General features: G+C 36.0%; 1 protein-coding gene across 1 annotated transcript in view; it reads left to right on the forward strand.

Moving 5' to 3' along the window:
* Positions 1–22,318, forward strand: part of CPEB2 (cytoplasmic polyadenylation element binding protein 2) — a 48,981-nt gene that overhangs the window by 17,045 nt on the left and 9,618 nt on the right. The window contains exons 4-7 of the mRNA XM_010133287.1: positions 3,819–3,869; positions 10,706–10,729; positions 14,480–14,650; positions 16,263–16,352. Of these exons, the coding sequence (XP_010131589.1) occupies positions 3,819–3,869; positions 10,706–10,729; positions 14,480–14,650; positions 16,263–16,352 (336 nt within the window). The remainder of the gene's footprint in view (positions 1–3,818; positions 3,870–10,705; positions 10,730–14,479; positions 14,651–16,262; positions 16,353–22,318) is intronic.

A 22,318-nucleotide genomic window follows, 5' to 3' on the forward strand; every position in this document is an offset into this window, starting at 1 on the left:
GGGGGGGGGGGGGGGGTGGAGCAGACGTGAAATACCAAACTTGTGAGACTGTGAGTCAGCAATGTTTAAAGCAGTCACTTTACTTAAATCTATCCCAAACGGTTTAATGTATGGGGATTCTGCCAGCAATTTTAGTTAAACAGGAATAGAAAGGATGCATTTCCAAACGTACGTATGAATTTGCCTTGAAATGAAAAGCACAACTACGTCTGTATGCTTAGAAGAATCTTAGAAAATTAAATTTCCATTGCCCATATTCGTAACACGAGATTACAGAAATGTAGCTAAAACTAAGTTTGTTATTCTTTCCTCATGGTTTGGATTAGCAAGACTTTTAACTGGATTTAGTGGATAAAGTGGCCCACCAAAATTTATCTGCAAGCTTTTTATTTCTTCTGTCCTTACAGAAGAATACAGATAGATAATAGATACCAGGCAGTTCTGTTACCATTAATCACATTTAGATATGGCAGAGGGGGCTAAATTTAATAGGACTGTAGTTGGGTAAGAAATATCAAACATACCTGCTTCTCCTTAGCAATACTACTTTGAATTTAGCCAAAATACATAAAAATTGTTAATTAGCAGTAACATGATGAAGTTACAAGTTCAGGTTTGCACAGAGAAAATTTCTAGAATGTGATAATTTATGATACAGTGCTGTAATATTAGGCATCGTATCTGTTCCAGATAGCAGCAAAAGTCTGTAGAAAGACAGTGAAGTGATTACTTTTCCTTTCTCAGGAAAGGAATACGTTTATTATTTAAATATTAAATATTCTGTAACTAATTCGTAGTTGATTTTAAATTACTAAAGCATCTTTACGTATTAATTTTTTTAAGCAGGTGAAGGCAACTGGAATCACTGGAATATCTATTGAATGGTTTGTGTGATTATAGTTTAGAGATATTGGAGTAGCGTGGGATTAGATAGCATTTCTGGTGAGAGCAGTTCTTAAAATGGTACTTTCATTTAAATGCATTGAACAGCATGCCGTGAAAATAGCTGACAGAAATACGACAGAAGCAAAGCACTTCTTACAAGAAGGTGCTTCCATCTTCTGTGTTTTATGTGTTTTATGTACTGATATATTGAGGTTTAATACTGTATAATTAGTATATAGTTTTTAACTAGAATAATCTGTTAAAAACTGGTGTAATCTGAGCTCTAAGAGTGATCTTGCACCTGGTTCCATGTATGAAGTGTTCTGAATTTATGTATATCTTTAAATTCAGGTGAACACCCTCAAACACTGCATTTTGGTTCAACAGATTAATCTGAAGAAGAATCTATGTTAGTGTATCAAATAGTAGTGATTGTATTTTGAAAAAATAAACCTTCTATGTTAAAAATGTGTTTAAGGTTGTAAATCCAAGTACTAGGCAAGGCAGTAAGCACGAGTAATTAAGTTCACGGGAATGCAATAATACAAAATACGATTTCATTGAAATAACCATGTAAAGAAGACATAAAAGTATCAGCACAGCTGTACTTCTGCTGAATGCTAAGTTACTTTCCTTCTAACCCTCAAATCAATCATTATCTGAGCTAGCAAATTCACTTCTGTAACACAGCAAGATTGGGTTTCTTTATGTTTGTGTGATTCATAGGTTTTACGCTGCAGAAGTGGGCCCAGCTCCCTAGTGTGCACTCTCCAAACGACTTAATGAGGAGCACTTTATTATTTCAACTTTTTCTGTTTGGTACCTGTGTTTCAGATGCAGTTTATTTGTGAAGCTATGGGGGGAGGGGGAAGGCAAGAAAATGCAAACCCGGAGTGGTAAACCCAGTTTTCCTCTCCAGGTGTTGACACCGGTGGACTGCTTCTTTCTCCTGCTAGGCCTTAAGTCTAACTTCTTTTTCTGTAGTGATTACAGAAAAAAAATCTGTCTTTTGTCTTCCTTGCTGCATGTGAGAATACCACGAGATTTCTCACAATTTCTACTATTACTCTAGATAGATACAACATTCTTATTTGCAAGGAACAGCTTGTACTATTGCAAGCATTTCTGTAGCACCCTATATGAATGGTGACTGTAAATAATCTTGTAAAACCCTCACTGTTAAGCCAATGAGCATTAGACCAAAGAATTAAGTAAAGCAAAGTGACTTTTTATACACCAACCTGAGCAAACCAGTGGGAGCTCCCAGACTGCGGTTTAAGGATGCCTTGTTCCTAATTCTCCTGTTATATCAGCATGCATTTCTAGAAGGGCAGTATATTTATAGTTCCAAGGAACAGTAGGTATATCTGTAAATGTTCAGCATGACAGAAAAAAGGGTTTGTATGTTAAAACTGGACATCTTGAAGATGAGGAACTTGAAGTCAGAGGATCCTACAGGGATGTTTAGTATCTTGCCTAAGACTGCTCAAGAATTCTGTCCAAGTCAGAGAAGAGAGCAGAGCCCTTTTGGGTGGCGTACATCTGCCTTTTTGCAGGAGGTTGCTCTTGCCCCTCTCCCCTTCCTCTATACTTTCGAATTCCAAAGCAAACAGTTCCTACCTAATTTGAACCCCAACGGGGTCCCTCAGGACACAGAACTGCTATTGTGAGAAATTTTCAGTCTTGCTGCTAATCACATGGGTTTACCAACAGTGTGGCGAGTGGGGGGAACCAGTGCACGGCAGGAGTTGTCAGACAACCTTAATATATGGATTGCTGATTTGATTTTCTTATTTGAGTATGGCAGTGTCTTACTAACACTTATATCTTACTCACATCTTGCTAGCCATCTGCATATATATTCCTCTTTAAACTTGTGAATTGTAAATATCCATTGCTTCCAGACTGGATTCTTCTTTATGCCTCCACAAATATTCTCGTTTCCTCCAAAAGACTTCAATGTTTAAGTTACAGTATTTATATATCTATATATATGCTTACAGATTATAAGCAAGCAAGTATGTTTTAATAGCAAGATAAATGGAAATGTAGGGTTTTGCACATTAAAGCACTTTTATTCCAAACACAGCAGCTATTGTAAATGTCTCTCTAGGTCATTGTGCACTACTGGTATGTTTTCAGCTTCCTGTAAACAGAAAGCGTCTCCTTTAATAAAAAGGAATTTGTAGTGAATAGACACTTCAGCTGCACATTTTAAACCATTCATTTAACTATGAAAGTATAACATTTCACTAACGTAGCAAAATGCAATACTTGAAAAATTCTAATGTCAGGATATGAGGTTTTCCTGTAACTTTTATTCCATATAAAATGTTGAAAATGCTGTCTATCATTCTCTAATTTTGTTAATTCTTTAGATAATCCAGTCTCCTAGTTTTGCCAGATGTACTGGAAAATATTACATGCAATGTTATGTGTAATAACCAAGATACAGTGATAAATTTGTTAATAAAATTCTAATTCTGTAATTCTTATTAGCATGATTTTTTTCTTAAATTGATTCAGTAGAGCAGCACTAAACTGTCGAAGCACTACCCTGTTAAGCAATGTGCATAGTACAGTTATTCACAGTCACTGTGAAAGAGAAGCCTAAAGCAGTCAGCACTATTTCTGGGTGTCGTGAAACAAAAAGTGGCTTTATCCTATTGGAGCTGATCCCAAAGCACATTGCAGATCTTATGACCAGAGAATTAAGGTTAAGAAGTCTGTTCTTGTCAGCTTTAACTTGGGTCAAGGGTATTGTTGGTTAATGTGCTTTGAGTTAAATATTAGCTCTTTATTTCCCTTAGGCAAACTGGAAATATAGTTTATATTTAAATTCTAAGCAGCAATTTTTTTCATTATTTTTTCTAGCATAATAGCTAAAACCTCTGCATTTGTTTTGTCCTTTGGTTTTTGTTGGTTTTTTTAAGGTCGCTTGAGTTATCCACATCCAGGGACTGACAATCTTCTGATGTTAAATGGTAAGTGCTAATCTTATAACAGTTTCTAATTATCTCTAGCTTAGCTTTAATCTGACATGTTGGTATAAAATTATACTATTATATTCTGTTATTGAATTACTTGTCTCTAGTCTTCAATACTGATGGGACTGTTGCCATTTTTCAGAGTTGAATGGCAAGAGCTAATCTTGCAACAGCCTTTCTTTGTATCTAGTTTATTTGAAATCTGAAATGCTCCTAACGATGCTAACTATTCTTTTTTGTTCTCAAGCAAACCAGTGGTATGTTCTCCAGAGATGTGCTAGAAATCTATTATACAGAAACAGGAATTAGAAAAATAAGAAGGCCAGAAAGGCATGGGTTTTTATTCTGTGTAAATAAAAGGTGAACTAGATACTTTATATTACACTTATGTAAAATAATGTTTTGTTGGGCTTTTGGAACTGGCTTTGTCAAATGTCTCTAACTGCACAATATGCTGAAGTTAGTGTTCATGTTCACGTTCCTCTCCCAGTAGGTCAGACTTCATGCCTTCACTGAGTAGCAGATGTTCATGAACTTTAGCCTTTGTTCAAGGCTAAAGAAGGAAGCAGAGCTTGGTAATCCATCTAAGTCAATAATAAATCAGGGGGTTTGCACACAAATGTTTTCTACATTGGGAAAATTAGAACTATAATGCCACAGCTTCTCTAGATTAGATAGCGTGGAAGCTGTTGTACACAAAGGAAGTACACTTTTATCATTGACTTGATGGGCCTGAATGTTACCAGTAAAGACCTAATTATTAAAAAATACAGTCAGAATAGTTATTTCAAGTTTGTGGTTTTGTGGAGATCTTTTTTTAGTTGTTACCTTCTGCACAGTTGTTTACACTTGTGTAAATGGATATAAAATGGAAAAAATATCTAGTTTCCCTCATGTAACACTGAGTAAATGTTTTAAATTTTAAGGAAATTCAGGTTTAGCTTTATACCCAGTCAAGGAAAATATTGTACAACAGATGTTTGAAGAATTAGGTCCTTTGGTATTGCATAGATCTAAAGTATGTTGAAAGGTGAAAATAGCTGCTTAACTATTGAAATAAAATTAGTGTTTAGCCCACACAAGCTGTAATCCTGATTCCAGTACATTGAATGTCCATGTGCTAGATGTTACAACATTTACAACAGTTAATTTTCTGACTGCAACTGTAAGACTTGTTCTGCCAGCTGGTTCATTCAGGTGGTATCTATGCAGATGTCATTACCTGCTGATTTATAATGAAGTGTTAGATTAAAAACTAAGCGATTTTGCAAGCAACTGGGAAATATTTCAATGGAATCAGTGTAAGAAATTAATACAATTTTTTTTTGTTTTAGTACTTAGAATGGTGAGCTTCTCTTTTTAGATTTTTGCGTGCTAAAAGAGCGTGCGGGAAGCATGGTTACTCTATGGGATATCTAGGAAAAAAGTTTTGCTATTATCATGGACAGTGGCAAAGTTCATCTGAATGATACCAGTCTATCCCAAAAACCTCACAGAGCTAGAATATGCACTGAAGAATACCTTGTTTGTCATTAATGCTGGAGGGTTTTCTACTGTAGTTTGGAAGTTAACACTGAATATGACTGCTATCCTCTTCTAAAGCTGCAATATTATTTCCAGTTTTCACTAGGTGAGATAAAAATAACAATTTGAGTATCTAAAAGACAGGTAATGCAACACCTAATTTTTAGGTGTGTCCTTTAGAATTTGTTTCAAAGCTTTGGTTTAGACACCTAAGCTCTCTATCATGTACATGGGGAATTTGATGCACCCCTGTTAGTGCAGTCCAGTACAATCACGTATACTGTCTAGAGCCACCTCAGGTTGGAGTGTCTGAACTGCAGCTCCTTACAGCTCAAGAATAGAAGCACTGGGAGCAGCCTCTGGAAAGTTCTGGCTGCTCAGACTCTGCACAACCTTTCTTTCTTAGATAGAATTGAGGGGCTTCCTCCAAACATGCGGTAATGAGAATTACACCTTGAACACCTGCTGATAAAGTTGTAGCCTTCCGTTTTCTTCACTGCTAAAGTGTATTCAAGCTAACATTTCCCCAGGTCCCTTTTAATGTTGCCTTGGAAGGAGGCATAGGGAAGAGGAGAGTTACTAATTCAGATTTGTCACTTAATTTCTCAGTAAGTGTTGTAATTGCTCCAAGGAGGAGCAGGAATACCAGACCTTCAATAAAGAAAAGCACCAACACTTTTAAATGCCCTGGGCCCATCTACAGGCGTACCAATACTTCAGGCTAATCATGACCCTCACTGGATTTTAGATGGCTTGATTTTTTTGTGGACTGCTATCTCTGGATCCCAGTAAGGTTTGGATGTGACCCAGGCTGGAATTCCTCTACCATTTAAAGATGAAGCACTTTCAGATAAAACATACTTTTAGTTAGTTTTTCCACTTCTTAAATGATAGATCTTTTCCAGCTCATTTAAAGTGTAGTTACCGAACTGTAACTAATATTAATATTTACAGTTTTCATTATTTAAATTAATGAAATGAACCAGAGGAAAGCTGATTTATGTATTTCAATAAATTATATATCTGGTAATTATATATCTGTTTCAGCTCAAGCTGTAGAAAAAGCAGTACATTTTTAATGACCATTATCTCTCAGAAGTCAAAAAAAGATGCTTCAGAATGGGTTTACCCGAGTACATCTTTAATTGTCAACTTAACTTTTTTTGTAGCAAGTAATAATGCAACAGTCCAATTTGTTGGGGTGAAGGGTATTTTTTTTCCCATTACAGAGTTCCCCCCTTTTCTAGTTTTAATGCATTGAATATTTTTAATGGCTGTTGAAACATAATTCACCACTTGACTGGTTTAGCAAGGCAGTATTAAAATTTCCGTCTTAAAAATACTACATGGTTGTGCTTCTAAGAAACGGTGTTTTACTTCAAACGAAAGTTATTAAACTTCCTAAACAGAAATTGCTAAATGAGTTTCTGTAGTCTGTTAGGCAGCCAAACTTGAGTGGTTGGTTGTAATGATCTTTTTCTGCCTTCAAATCTATAAAGATGTGATTTCTAAAGAAATCTTAATAGAATTTAGGCACCGAAATCCCATATAATAAAATGGGAATTAGGCACCTACCTCCTTTAGTCTAGACTCTTTGAGAAATCTTTGCAGTAATTGTTTATGGATTTCTTTAAATGACAAGAATTAATGAAAAAGGCTTCATTACTTCACTGTCACCATTTGATCATTAAAAATCTGTAGTGATAAATAGTATTTTATCTTAAATAAATATAAATCTCATAGTTATCTTTAAATACAGGAGGCTTGACTAGTAGTTTTTCCTGTTATACAACATAATACTTTGAATTCAGCTAAGTCATTCAGTTTAATTCTTCAAATATGTACATATTTAATCTCGGGTATGTATTTGGGATATGTGTCTGAATAAAATAAAATGATAGATTTACTATCCATGTGATAGCACTGCTCACGTAGTGTACGAAGTTATATGTGTATTGTCTTGAAGTGAGGTAAACATGCACAAAAAGTATATTTACCACTGTCTCATTTTTCCATCTTTCAGCTGATTTAAGTGGCAGAAAGGAATAATATTAATTTTTGACAGGTTTAAGCCTTATTAGTATGCAACTTCAGGGGTATAGAAACAGATGGTTTTAACTATAAGGGGATGTCTTTGTATGTACACTTAAGGTTGGAAGATTCCAATATTATTTGACTTCATTTTTATTTGGCATTGTGCTTCTTGCATGTGTTGCCTAATTTATATTTTCTAGAATAAAAGTGTACATCTTATATTTTCTCAAGCATTTGAAATTTTTCAGAGTTTTTGGCTAATTAAGATATCCAGGTTTCTAGACTATAAGATACAAAAAATATTTTTTTTTAATGACTTACTCTTTGAACAAGTTCAGGAAGGAATAAGTTTAATCCCTCTGTTGTTGTAAATCAATTATTTTTCTGCAATGTCTGTTTTTTCCCAAAGGGCTGTCTCCCTTGCAATTATTTATCTAAACATATGCACTAATTAGGTAGATGTATATATTAAGTACATAAAAATATATAAACCCTATGTATAGCTAAATCTGTAATTATATATCATTGTTATACAGAGCACATTCTCTATATAAATATATGCTCTGAAAGGTGTAAAACATTGTGTATGTAATTTTAACAAGACAGAAATATTTCTGATTGAATCTAATACCTTCAGAAAGAATAATCTCAGCTTAAAATGTACTAAAAGTCTGATTCAGTGGGACTGTTTTCACAAGTAGTATCTGGCCTTTGAAAGAAAGTTTATATATATGTGTGTGTAATGTGGAGAGATTAAAATACTGAAATTTCATAAAGGTAGGCTATATTTCCTGTACCGTGTTTTTAGGAAGTTTTTGTACTTAGTGTTACTGATACAGCTTATCTGTAATATAACCACTGTTAAAGTCTGGATAAAAATAGGAGAAAATAACGAGTTTTGCAAGGCCATACATTTCTGTGTTAATGATGACGTTTATTGCAGCAGTGCCTACAGATCATCTATAAATGGGATCACATTTTTCTAGACACAAAGCAGCAGAAAATGCCTGCCCAAACAAGTCTGCAATCTAAGTGGACAAGACAGATAAATACCAGGGAAGGGGGTTTGCCTACAAGTAAAGTAATTAATGTGACAACATCAAGTACAGTTATTATTTTCCAATTTTCTCTGATTTCATTGTTTTGCTGAAGCAAAGAATGCACAAATAACTTTGGTACATCACTGTAATTTCTGTATGCATAAAATACTGCAGCTGCTACCATTTTAAGTTGAATTGTATTGGGGTTTTTTGACATTTTAATAACCCTTATGTGTTTCTCCTTAAAATTACTGTTCTCTATTTTTAAATGTTCTGTAACAAAATATTTTTATGCATATCAGCTTGTCTTAACTATGAAAATACAGGAAAATAGCTGAGCCAGTTTGGCGGGGAGGAGGGAGCAGAAGTAGCAAAAGAAGAAAAATTACTAAGGCTTGTGCTAAAATGTTCTTACTAATACTCATTTATATATTATTCTTTGAGAGAGAGCATGGCACTGCAGTCATTGCTGTGGGTGTGAAGCACTTGAATTTTCCCTGGTTAATCTAGTTTCATTTATGAAAGAAAAAAAAGGCATACAGGGGTTAGGCGAGGGCTTAGTGATGCTGCTGCTAATGCTGCGTGGGAGACACTTTGGCCAAGAATTAGAAAGGACTCATCCATGCTGCAACTCTGACACAGAACTAACTGTGTGTCTTGCAAGTGCCTCACTTCAGAGGAACACAAGGAGGAGGTTCAGCTTTAGTCGCCTTGTGCAGCAGCAACTCATGAGAGAACATATTAGAATACATTATGTTTTGTGGATTGTATTTTGATGTGGGAAATCTGGATTTAGGTGTTTCCACTCGGTTAGATACCCTGGTCTCTTTGGAGAAGTGGGCTTTTCTGCTTTGGTGGATCTGAAATCTGAAAAAAAACCCAAAAGACTATTCTCATCAATAGTAATTCTTTCAGATGAAAGAAAATAAACTTGAAAGTGAGTTTAATGCAAGTTGGATAGGAATATGGTGACTACTGAGTAAAGTCAGCAGTTCTAATGGAGAAAAAGCAAGGAAAGAGACTCTTAAGAATTCTGCATGGCATCTACTGAATTCCTAGTAGATGCCAGAAATCAAGATGACAAAAAAATTATACTTAATAAAAATTTTGAAAAACCCCATGCAAATGGGAGGTATCAGGATGTAAGTATTAAATAATGTGAGAACGGAGTAGTGAATGACATTTACAAATCATGAAGTTTGAGGCTGAATATTTCAATGATCCAGAACCGTAGATGCTTTTTAGAAGAGATGTGTTTATGGCGTCCTAGCAAAATGAGAACAATGATGCTGAGGCACAGCAATCTTTGTTCATAAATGTTCCTGTAACATTATGGTTTATAGTAATATTTTCTATTTGGATATTTAACTACAATGCTGTAATAAACAGTCTTTCTCAGATGCAAAGTCTGTGAAAGGGGAATAGAACATACTTTGTGGTAAAGTGAGAAATTACACACTGTTTAATAGTTTTTGTCTTGGTAATAGTGCTATTTTTAGTTTCCTAGCCTTCAGACAGAGAAGCAGTCAGTATGGTCTTCGGAACTGTGGTAAAAGCACGACCTCTTTAAGATCCTTGCAAAACTCAGAAGTTAGGAAAATCTCGGATTTACTTGCAGCCTGTCAGAAGTTGTTGCTTTGCCTTTGTGCAGTGTTTTTGATACAATGCTATTTCTTGTGACTTGTGCCCTGATTTTGTTTGCCACCACAAGGAGTCTTTTGTTTCAAACAAAACCTTGCGGTTAATTTTCTGCTAGGTCTTTTCATGAAAAAAGAAGGTCATGGCTTATAGCATTTGTATTGTCACTGCAAAGGACTGTACAAACTGTTCCATGGACCAGGATGTTTCTGTGATTAATGCTTGCCACATGCTGTTTAAAGTAATATTTTCCTTTTTACAATTTGAATGCCCAGTGTGTTAGACACTTGTGTAAGATATTAATCACATTTGACGATAAGTTACCGTAATTGATGCATCTGTACTTAACGTGAAGTTAAGATCAAGTATAAGGGCACGTTGAAATATTTCAAAGTATGTTCTAATGTCATTTTAGTAGTAAAATAGTATGGTATTTTAGTGAGACTTTAATGCATTCTCTTCAACAATTCTCAGAAGCAAGTGCCGATGCAGAGTTTTACTTATCACCCACATAGTTCTTTGTAACTTAAATATTTTCATATGTGGGCATGATACCGTTACTTGATATTTTACAATTTGTCCTTTGTTTGCATGCAGCGAGGAGTTATGGGCGAAGACGAGGTAATTCACTTCTGTTTGTTACAGTACAATTAATTCTGATTGAGCTGTTACTGATCATTACAATTAATTAATCCAGATTTTTGATTACAAACACTTATCTGCATGTTGTCTTAGTTTGGGGAAGATCAAGGGTTTGAGGGAAGGAGGGTGCAATCTGAATTGTCGTGATCATTGATCTCTGTTGTAGAGTGTAAATTAGAAATCCTTTAATCAATTAAAGCACCGTACTTTTAATCATAATTTAGTCCATGCTAATGGCTACTGCTTGCAGTCATTGCCTCCTTTAAAAGAATACAGTTTACTAGTTCTTCTAACTCATCTTCTTTTGCTTCTGTAGAAGTGATAGCATGAAAGGCTTTTAGTTTTTCATCTGTATAAACTTAGCAAGAAATCTAGTAGATAACTCTTAGAAATAGTAAACAGATTGTCATAGTATAAGCCAATACCTGTTCTCTGATCTTGGAAAAGCCATACTGATTAAACTGTGTGAGGGTGTGGCCTGTGCTTGTGATAAGGACCTTGTAAAGCATTCATCAAAACCATGAAGCCCTTCAATAACTTCCAGCATTCACAACATACGCATGAGTTCATGTGTATTTCTCTTGATCATCTGCATCGCTTCCTAACTGGTTGCTCGGTAGCCGTTATGTAGAGAGGACTGATGATCTCGATCACGGTCAATGTATGAACAGTACAATCGTGTTTTGATGATTCCTGGCAGATTCTGCTTAATTTTTTTCACTGTCATAAAACAAAAAGAAAAAAGTGTTTAAAAGGACTTGTTCTTTTAATTCACGGTCACTGGGAGAAATGTGAAAGCCTAGCGAATTACCTTTTTGCTCTCTTCATCTGAGACAAAAAAACCTGTGAATAGGAGGAAGAAGAAAGTATTAAGAGTCATATAGAGCAGGTTACTCTAAATGGGTTAATCCATTGTTCTCTGACATCCTAGCTGTCTGAGAGCTACAGTGCTTTTGGCAAACCTTTACCCACATTAAAGTAAGACTGATCTCTCTGGTATTGCTTCAAGAACATGCTCCGATGGTTTTGTACTGAGAAAAGAGCCTTAGGTTATCATTGTTCTTGGATCTTAACATTGGTCTGTGGGTAAAAAATAAATTATTCTGAGGTTTGTTCTTTATTTTTTCCCCTATATACTTGTGTGCATGTAAGTTGGAATTGTCTAAGAAGTTCTTTTAGAGAAAAACAGCCACCATGTTCATGGTTTGAAGGGACACCTTCTTTAAGTATAAATTGTGTGTTTTTTAAAAAACAGAATAAAAACTGGAAAAATAAAACCACACTTAAATGCTTTTGTGGCAATAATCTAATGCCGACGAGTTTAAAATTGGCATGTTTTTAAGTCACATAAGTTTTGGGGTTTTTTTTCTGCAGTATAGACACTTGCAGAGATAAAGAGCAAATCTATGTGCTTTTCATAAAGGTAACAGAGCTAAATTACAGTCACTTTAGATTTAAGATGTTAAGAATAACTCTCATATTAGTGAAAATTCTTAATTTCCGCTTCTGCAGTTTCCTGAGAGTTCCTTCAATTTGGGTCTTATTTCTTCCTTTAGCTCCTTTTCCTTTCACTGTCACTGTAACAACAGCTCCATCTTTGCTGTCATTCACATCAGAAATCTGTTGTTATGTCCCCCTTTCTTGATCGTGCAACCAAATCTTACCACTCCTTTGTATACATCCGTAAGATATGGTTATTCTTCACAGTCTTTGTAACTGACACTCATAGCCACCTTACTCGGCTGCTGCCGTCTTCATATCATGACCCTGCTCCTCTTGTGTCTAAATAGATGATTTACAAGAAGTGTCTGCCCGCCTGCTTCTTCCAACTGTGATAGCTTTCCTGTTTCTCCCTTGCATCCTCACTTTTCTGCTCCATTAAGCACCAGCTACGTTTCCCCTTTTGAAGGTGCTCTACTGATCTGTTATCTAGCTGTTGATGCATCCTTATGATAACAAGGAAGGATGCCATCACTTGCTCCGTGCTGGTCATGTTCTCAAACATATATCACCATTCCTTATGGAGAGGAGGAGCCTGCTACTGCTTCCTGCTTTTGCTGTATTCCTCTCCATCGAATGCCTACTTAAGACATAAATGTGTAATGCCACCATAAAGATATTGTAGTTAGTTACTTAGTGTAGTGCTGTAGTCCTGCTTTTATATTGTGATCCTTATGGTGTCTATGTTGTTTTCTATCATCTTGCATTTTCATTTTGTATTTTCGATTTATTATATTTTTATTACAGATTTAGATACCAAGTCAGTGCCATTAGGCATTACCACAACATAGGTCATTGGTCATGATGTTTGCTGTCTGTTCTCTTTAAGCACTCGATTCTCGAAGTCTTCTAGAAGTGAATGGTTTTCATAGTGTTCTCACATCTAGCTGATCAGTACAGCGTGTGCAGGTGTTGCTGCAGGGCTTTCCTAGTAGCATTCCTCTGAGAGGGGATAGAAGTTACATACTGCAGGAAGGCTCACAGCTAAGGCATTGCAGACTCAGCTGTCAGGGTCCTGCTGCTCCTGCGTATGGATTTGCAGTGGGTGAATCTGGAATAAGTTGGCTATTTGAGATGGAAAATTAACTTGCTTCCCAAAAGTATGCTAGGTTGCTTTTTGGTTTTGTTTGCACGCTTGATTTTGGAAAGCAGTTGAATTAATTATTATTTTAAAAATTAATGAGAAACAGGAGGAGTTCTTTCAGAAGAAGTGGTGGAGCGTGGTATTTACTTTGCTTCACAGAAGTGTTTCTTTTAGGGCCTTTTGCACTTGGAAAGACTGACTTCTGAATTTGAAACTGCAATTAATTTTTCTGTTGCTAATCTAAAGCAGTGCAAGTTTGAATAAGCTAAGTTACATATCCCGGTCTTTTAAGTCTTTCTGTTTTGGAGTTCTCTGAAATTTGTAGATTTCAAATAGGGGGGAAATAAGTGGGACAAAATCACCATGTTTTCATTCTTCCCTGCCATCTGTACGTCTGTTTTGATCAGTTTGCATTTGCAAAGTCATCCTGTGAACTTGTCAGATTTTACACTTGCTTTTCAGGGTAACTATAATCTTACTGCAAATTGTTACATGTTAGGAACCACCACAAGACTTCCCTCCAAAACTGTGGTAAATTTGAGAAAATTTGAAAAGGATAAATCAGCACTGTGACTCATTTTTCAAATGTTACGTTTTGCCCATTTATTGAAATTCTCTTCTGCTTTCTTAGAAATTAAATCTGTTCTTACGTTATCAGTGTCAGATAGCTGTTTGAAACTCCTTACTCTATACATGATTGTTCTGTTTCCCTCTGTTCAAATAAAGTGTAAGACTTTCAGACATGCAGTAGTCATTTAGGTGATGGAAGTTTACCAGTTTAACTTGAAGCTAAACTAAAGGTGGACTAATGAAACTCACTTAAGCAGCCATTAACAGGATCTCTTCATAAGACTATTTAAAAACAAATTACTACTTTTCTACTGGATGCAGCAAAGTAACTATGTTATAACGTAGTACGAAGTCTTATGCTTAAAGCAATGTCAGCTTGCAATCTTTAATTTCCTTTTTGAAGTTTAATACATTTTTCATTTTCCTAATTTCTCTTTAAACTAATGTATACTTTCCTAATTTGTTGGTATTTTATTTTTACTTTCCAGACTGCTATTCCCCCATTCACTAAAACTACATAACCATGTACTGCCACAAAATTATTTTAATGTATATTACTATCTTTTCTTTTTAAGGCCGTTCTTCCCTCTTCCCAATAGATGATGGTTTGCTGGACGATGGTCATAGTGATCAAGTTGGAGTCTTGAATTCACCTACCTGCTATTCAGCTCATCAGAATGGAGAACGAATTGAGCGTTTTTCTCGGAAAGTGTTTGTTGGAGGTCTTCCACCAGATATTGATGAAGGTGAGCTGCCTGCAAAATAAGCAAATTAAGTTGGTAGGGTGAAAAGAGGAGAGATTTCAAAAAAACCTGAACAAAGTAGTACAAATAATTTAGCCAGCAAAATAATGTTGTTTTGTAAAAGGCTACAACTATATATATTTTTAATGAGTTGATGGGTATGTTGAGCTTGGTATCATTTCATGTCATCCTTCTCTTTTGATTTTGAGATCTTTCAGTTGTCTCTGATTCTGCACTTGCAAACTGTATTGTTGCATGTGCCTGGAATTTGTATTCGTGCTTACCTTGCATATTCCTTTCAAATAAATCTTCATAGTGTTTTCTATCTGTGCCTGCTTTATTCTCTATTCATAGAAAACTTCTATTTGTAATGGAATTTCAATTTCTATTTTACTATTACCTGAAGATCTCAGAAGTGGTTTAGAAAGGTTGATATTATTCCTATTCATAAATAGACAAACTAAGGCAGAGGAAGGTCTTGTGACAGAGCACTCTGTGATGCATTGGATGTGGAATGTACCACAGAAGCTCAGATTATGTGATGCAGCTGGAATTGTTTAACACAGTAGTGCTGATCTGAAGTAATCTTGCTGTTTAATACTAGGTTTCTCCTGTGCAGATAAATGTAAATTACATGCTAGATTTGTAATGTAGACTGAATTCCCTTTACAAGGGTCGTTGTATTCCTAGAGTAACTTGCAAACCAGATAAACTGAATGCGGTTAATTAACTTTCAGACATGGAAAGACCATATTTTGTTTTCATCTTCATTGTGATGCTCTCCTGCAATGTACTAAGGGATTTATTTTAATATACTTCATCATTTTTAATGCACTTCAGCTTCTAATTCAAATGTGCACTCTTGCCTTCAGTACAGATGCTAAACAAAGACACAGGGAAATATATTTTCTCTTTCCTGCCTGTTTATGTGCTGATGGCAGGATGTAGCTGAAAGAAATGGAGCATATTCGTGTGTGATGAGTTATTGCTTTTATAGAGTTTAGGGTGGTTTAATGTTTTCCTTCTCCAGGCCAAGCTCCTGCAGTCAGTGACAGGAAGGGGTGGCTGGTGTAGAGAGATATTGCAAAGGTGTGCAGGGGCCATACTAGATCTTGCAACAGAATTATTCATGTTTATATTAGAAGCACCTCTGAATAGATAATTTGAAGTTTCTGTACATGGTAGGTGCTGGAAACTGCTAGCATGCTAATTGTGGTGGTAGTCATTATATGAGTATCTACCTACAAGGCTCTGAACAGCACATTACTAAACAGTAAATAGTTTTGATTTCATTTAAACCAGATTCTGAATTTAAGGAAGTGTCACACCAATTTTCATCACTGCTTTTAGTTGCCCATATGCTTCTGAAAGACCTCAGTTATTATGCAATAAAAACAAATGTAAGCTTAAAATCACCAGAAATGCATTGTAAAAGTGTTAATGCTTTGGAAGATGTGTCTGTTTTAAGTTTTCTGTTCATGAAAGTTGGAAATTTTACTCCTTTTTTTCCTTGAAGTGTTAGCCTTTGCTAGAAACAAAGAGCTTTTCTTGATATAATAGTTTATTGTTTAGTTATGTCATTTATTTTAACTGCAGCTTTTACACCTGTTTTTAGATGAAATTACTTCTAGCTTCAGACGATTTGGGCCTCTGGTAGTAGACTGGCCTCACAAAGCAGAAAGCAAGTCTTATTTTCCACCAAAAGGTAAGAGAGTTGGAAAGTTTTGACCTATTACTGAGTGCAAATCTTACTATGTGAAACACACATCTTTTTCTAAAGGATATAATTTACAATCCCTGTGAACAGTTAATTCTGCAGATTCGGACATGGTTCCTTTACTTACCAAGCCTAAAACCTAAGAGCGTTGTTTTAATACTGTGCCTGGTTCAGTGCTGGACTCCATATATCAGATCAATGTTACATAGTTGTACGTGTCATTAATCCTAAATTCTGTATTTATATTTCTATATAGTTTCCAAAACTGAAATTTGTTCGAATTTTTAAAGTAAATCTTAGATAAAAAACTCTCATAGCAAGTTACAAGTAGGATTCAGAAGGATGCATTTGGGTATCCGATCAAGAGAATCAGTGTTACATTTATTTCAGTTTTAGGATGCAAACTTCCTATTGAAGCATGAATTATCTTTTTTGATAAATAATTAAATACTGATGTTTTAACAATTTCTAGTGCTGCTGTTAGACTAGATTTTTTCAATATCACTTATGGAGTGTTGGAAGAGCCATTCTGTGCATTAATTAAATTATGCAGCATATCTCTGTACTTGTATGCTGATGTATCAGTACATATAAAATCAATGCAAAAATCTGATCCAGGTGTGAAGGCAACACAGAGATTATTTATTTTGTAGAGAATGCAGCAATTCAGTCCTTCATTGGAAGTGACAAAAGTAGGTATATAGTGCCTTTATAAATAAATGAAGAATTAGTTTATCTGACCAGCTATGCTGGGAAAAAGACAGGATTATTATTATTCCCGATGGGGACTCTAAAGAGTGGGAAATGAAATTGAAAGTACTTCAAAGTATTTAAGAACACTACAAGGAAATTTTAAGAGAAACAAAGAACCTTTGGCTTTTTCGATTGTCAGCCTGGTATGCCAAGCTACTGTCCAGTTAAATTTGATTATTCCAAGGAGTGTGTCTCTCTTCATAAAACTACGAAGAGAAATTCTTGAGGAACTCTTTGAGGAGGATGCATCTCACAGGGGTCTGTAATGACTATATAGAAGAGGGAACATGGAGTACATTCTTACCGGAAAGTAATGGATTCTGGCATTCATTTCTGAGGAGATAGTCCTGTCTTGGCATCTAATCTTGAGGATGTATTTCCAGACTTCTTCCTTTAATAAATCTTTTTGATAAATAGTTGGAATATTTATAATTATCACAGTAAAAAATAGCTAACTAAATAAAAAATCTGTATTGTAAGCAGAGCTTCTTAAAAGCAGAGAATACAAATAGAAGAACTTAGTCTGTTGATCTAACTTCAAACTGTTAAGTTTGATTTCTGATTAACTGATCCTTATTTGATCTTTAATAACACTTACTGTTCTTCAATCTTAAAACTATTCTATTTTTCACTACTACATTATTCATATTGTTTTGTAATATAGCATAATACATTTAAAATACAGTGTAGGTTTCTCTATAGATACTCTGGAAATATAGTTACTATTAACTGCTGAATATTACTGTGTTTATATCCATTTTTTTCAGTGCAATGTGCAGGCAAGAACTGCGTGTACGTATATTTAATAAGATGTCTGAAACTGCTAAAGATAGGCTAAATACTAAGAAAGCTTTGAGACAGATTTAGAAATATATACTGCATTAGCCCAGGGAGTTCTTTTTTTTACTTTTACTCTTCAATTTCTAGTTTGCTACTGTACACGGAGTCAATTCAGTGTATATATTTTTGTTTGTTCAATCTCATTAGAGATTTGACATAGTATTACCTTCCAAAGGCATCTCAGAATTACCCAGTTCTGGACTAATTTACCTAATAGTCTTGGCTGCGGTGAAGAGATAGAGATACAGCCTGCGTTTTTGTTTTTTGGGGGTTTTATTTAAATCTCGTTCAGTTTTCCAGGCTGTGGTTTCTTCCAGGCTCTCTGCTTACAGAACATCCTCAGGGAAGGCTAAGTTCATAATAAGTATTTCCGTATTGAAGAAATGCAAAAAGTGTCCTGATCCATCAAGGCTGGCTGCCTCCTGAGAAACACCAGCTGCTTGTTCTTAACTAATTACGTTTTGTATTGGTTCACCACAAAATTAGGCCCAAATAAACAGGATTTTTTAAAAACTTCACACTAATGTTACAAGGAAGCTCTGTTCTGCAGCAGAAAAAAATTATTCTGTCGAGATCAAAGGACAAAGCCTCTAAGTGATCTGCCAACTGTAATGGAGAACTCCTTCCTTTCTGTCTTGCCACTGTTTATCGTAACTGCTGTTATTGCGTAGTTGGCAGATATACTTATTTATGAAACAGTACTCACATCCAACGCAATTTGCTGAGGTGAAGAAATGGTGCTGTGAGGAATGCAAATCCAAAGAAGGCCTTTCTAAATATGTCCAGTTGTTTGTGTGCTCTGTACTATTTACAGTCTGTATCAAACAGAGGATTGTCTGATTTAAACAGAACAGTATCCCCAGCCTTTTCTAGTTGTCTGGGTGTTTCTGTGGCCTTCTCTCTCGGCAGTTCTGCAGTAGCTTTGTTTCTCCAAGGTTCTTGGCTGCTAATTTAGAACTGACTGAAAATAATAGGTTGAAAGTGTTCTGTTTCTAGTTTAAGAAGCAAAACCCCAGGTCCATCCAACTCCTGTTTCACTTGTTACCAGCTTCCTTGATTGCAATGGGTAGGCTTGAACTCTGGATTCAGACAAGTAACTGTAGGTGTCTTCATGTGTGATTAGTGTGTAAGCTTCCTTTATGGAAATCTGGCCTATACAGTCAGTGGAGTATAGAGGGCTATTAAGGTCACCATAACGTAAGTACATTGAGCTTGATTCATTTACCCAAGCCAAGGATGGTGAAAGATTTACACAGATCTTGCAAATGTGGTGCAGCATCGATGGAAGCCTGATACCGTTCCAGAGCACCAGCTGAAGATTAGCTGAAGTCCTGTAGAGGATAAATGGTGCTAGACAGCTCAGGGTCCCACTTAGCTGAGTAACCACCCAGTCACCACTGACTACATTAACTAGATCTCTGTACTACAGTAGGAGCTTAAATGCAGTCACTGCCGAAATACGGAAATAAGGGTTTGGGTCTTGAAGTGAATCCTGCTCCCCCTACTCAAAAGTGCCTCTGCTAATGGATGCATTACAGTGGTATCAGCCTGCATTGTTTCACTTCAAGTGTATTTTGGAGTTCATTCTCCATCAAAGATGACTAAACAAAACAAGAGGAAGAACTGTGGTTTAACGATTAAATTTAATATGGTTACAAGATCTTTCTAAAGAGGAATAGATTAAATGCTGTATGTCCTTCCCAAATGTGAGTTTTTCCCATCATCAAATACAGATCTATTGTCCGTATTAACCTGCCATTTACACTGATTCTTTCTGATTTAAGCTAAGACACAGCATTCTGTGGGCAAGAATTGCACTACATTGAGGCCATTTAGTCTCCTCTGAAAGTCAGAACAGTAGAGAAACCAACCCCAAAACAAAACACACCTGTGCTGTCTGGCATGGACAGTGCCATACTGGCTTGTAATGATTTTCTTGGCTCCTTCTCTAAGCCACTGGCAATAGGAGTTAACTAGTGTTTGATAGAACTTAAAGCTGCTCTCTGATTTCTGCAAGGTATGCATAGCAGGAGAGGCATCCTTTTCTCCTTCTGGTAAGCTTCCATATTACTATGAAATAAAGAAATTATACCTAGCTCAGAAAATCGTGCCAGTGTGTATCAGTGTACCAGCGTGAATCTAGTCTAGAACACTCTGCTTTTGATTTGTTCTTTATGTAATAAAAAAAACTGAAAAGGTTTAATTTGGTAACATATCTAGGACTCCAAACTTGTCTGATGGGCTTTCTAATTACAGTGCTGATACAACGCATTAAAAAGAAAAACAAAAATTAATTTCTTGGTCTTGCTTAATTAAGAGACATGTCAGCTCAGAGTAGGGCTGACTATAACCAGAGCAGTATCTTTAGATATAAGGAAAGCCAGTTACTGTCTCCAGAAAGATTTGTTTTGTTATTTGAGGCAATTCTCTGAGGATAAGTATTATCAAAGTCACACACAGTGGTTGCCTTTGAAAATAGGAGTATTAGTAATAGTTCCAGTGTTACACAGAGGAACTTAGTCAAGTGATAAAAGCTAACAGGGGTTACCTAAACATTGTCTCTCAGAGGAGGCATAAACTCTGGTAGCAGTGCACATGAACAAGAAATTTTTATGAGGCTGTGTTTCATCTAATACTTTTCACCTTGTGAAATATGTGCAAAACATACAAGCTTTGTCTCTTGGCAAGCAATATCTGATGACCTGCTCTTGTTGGTGTAGATATGACCCAGAGGTATGAAGCAGCTTCCTTCAAAGTAGCAGCTTTCCTTTCCATTGTAAACAGACTTGCATTGCTATTGAGTGTGAAGCTGTTAAAGCTAAGTGACTGATACAGTACACAAAAAACCTAGCAAACTAGGGAGTAAAGCTGTTTTGTAGTGCAGTAAAACACGTCATACTTGTCACCCTATGTCCCGACTATGTTTCACTGTGACGTGTACTTCCTATCCTGCATGGTAATTGTAGTTCAGTACTACTTCAAAAAAAAAAAAAACTAGTTAGGCACTTGATCTTTTTCATCATGTTTATGCATATGACTTACCACCACCAGACAAGCTTTGTAGACATTAAACATAAATAGGTCATGAGTTATGGGTATTATGGATGAGGAGTTGTGGATGAGGTGAAAAATAATCCAATAAAAGCTTATTTTGTGAAAGCAGAAAGGGGTAAGAGTAAAGTTTGTGCCAGACAGTTGTCAGCATGTGGTAGCTGTAGTAATGAGGAGCCCTAATTTATGGTGTCTAAATGAAATACCTAAGATAAGAGCATAATTTCTCTTTGCAAGGACTTTCTGGCTAATGAGTATAGGCTGGTTGCCTGTGTAACTGGTGTTCTAGACTGGAGAAGTCTGTAGCTAATTTATAACTGGTTTGTGCCAGGAAATGCACCCGGGTACAGGGCAAGTGATGGAGAGTGGTTTGTATATGCAAGTCTAGCATTCTTTGAAAGGGATTGGCTGTCTCTGTTTAGGGCTATAAAATGCAGGACCTGAGCAAATGATCTTCTCTAGATGGTTTTCTTCAGCAAGAGAACTGGTTATTTTCCTTCAGGCTACACTTGGAGAGCAAACTAAAATGAAATGTAAATCATGGAAGGACTAGAGCTGCAGAGCAAAACTACAGCCAGACCAAATTTATAGTACAGGCTATACCCTTATTTTCTCTGCGTCTTCAGAGAAGGGAGTACTACAGCTAAGCTCATGACTCAAGCCTGTCTGATGCTTAAAGTTAAGTGGGGTGAACCCAGACATGGATACGTGTTTTGCAGATAATGTTAAGAGAGCAGTATTAATGAGTAGTTTCAGTATTGCTTTCCTTCTATTTCAGCTGTGGTAGGACGCAGTAGTCCTAATTGTTCCCTCATCAAAAGCTTGTATTCAAATTTTCTATCTTTTTACCAGCTGCCACAGTTAAGCATATCAATAGCTGCAGACATACAAATGATAGATCACATGGAGACACTGACCATCTTTGTGTATATTGCTATACGGCAGTAACTTTAATTTGCTTTAGGGTAAGAACTGATGGAAAATCAGCATCTGGCAAAATAGTGTACTTCTGGCTGTGAGTCTTACTTGGTATGTCTGATCTCTTAGTTGATCTCATATACATTTAGCCCTCACTTTGATTAACCATGTTTTTGCACTCCCCTCATTCTTGTACTGAGTTCTCCATTCAAACAGGAATGTGTGTGCCTGGTGTCCACACAAGTAAGGACAGTTACAGGGGTCTGGGCTCACCCATGCCAGTCTGCACATGCCCTCACTCCAGAGTGAGTTTTGCATAGCTAATTTATGGATTTTGAATTCTAAGATAAATGCTGAAAGATACACCCATTGAAACAGATTTTGAATCTAAA

This window comes from Buceros rhinoceros, unplaced genomic scaffold (assembly GCF_000710305.1).
Source record: "Buceros rhinoceros silvestris isolate BGI_N320 unplaced genomic scaffold, ASM71030v1 scaffold9310, whole genome shotgun sequence".
Taxonomy (NCBI): Eukaryota; Metazoa; Chordata; class Aves; order Bucerotiformes; family Bucerotidae; genus Buceros; species Buceros rhinoceros.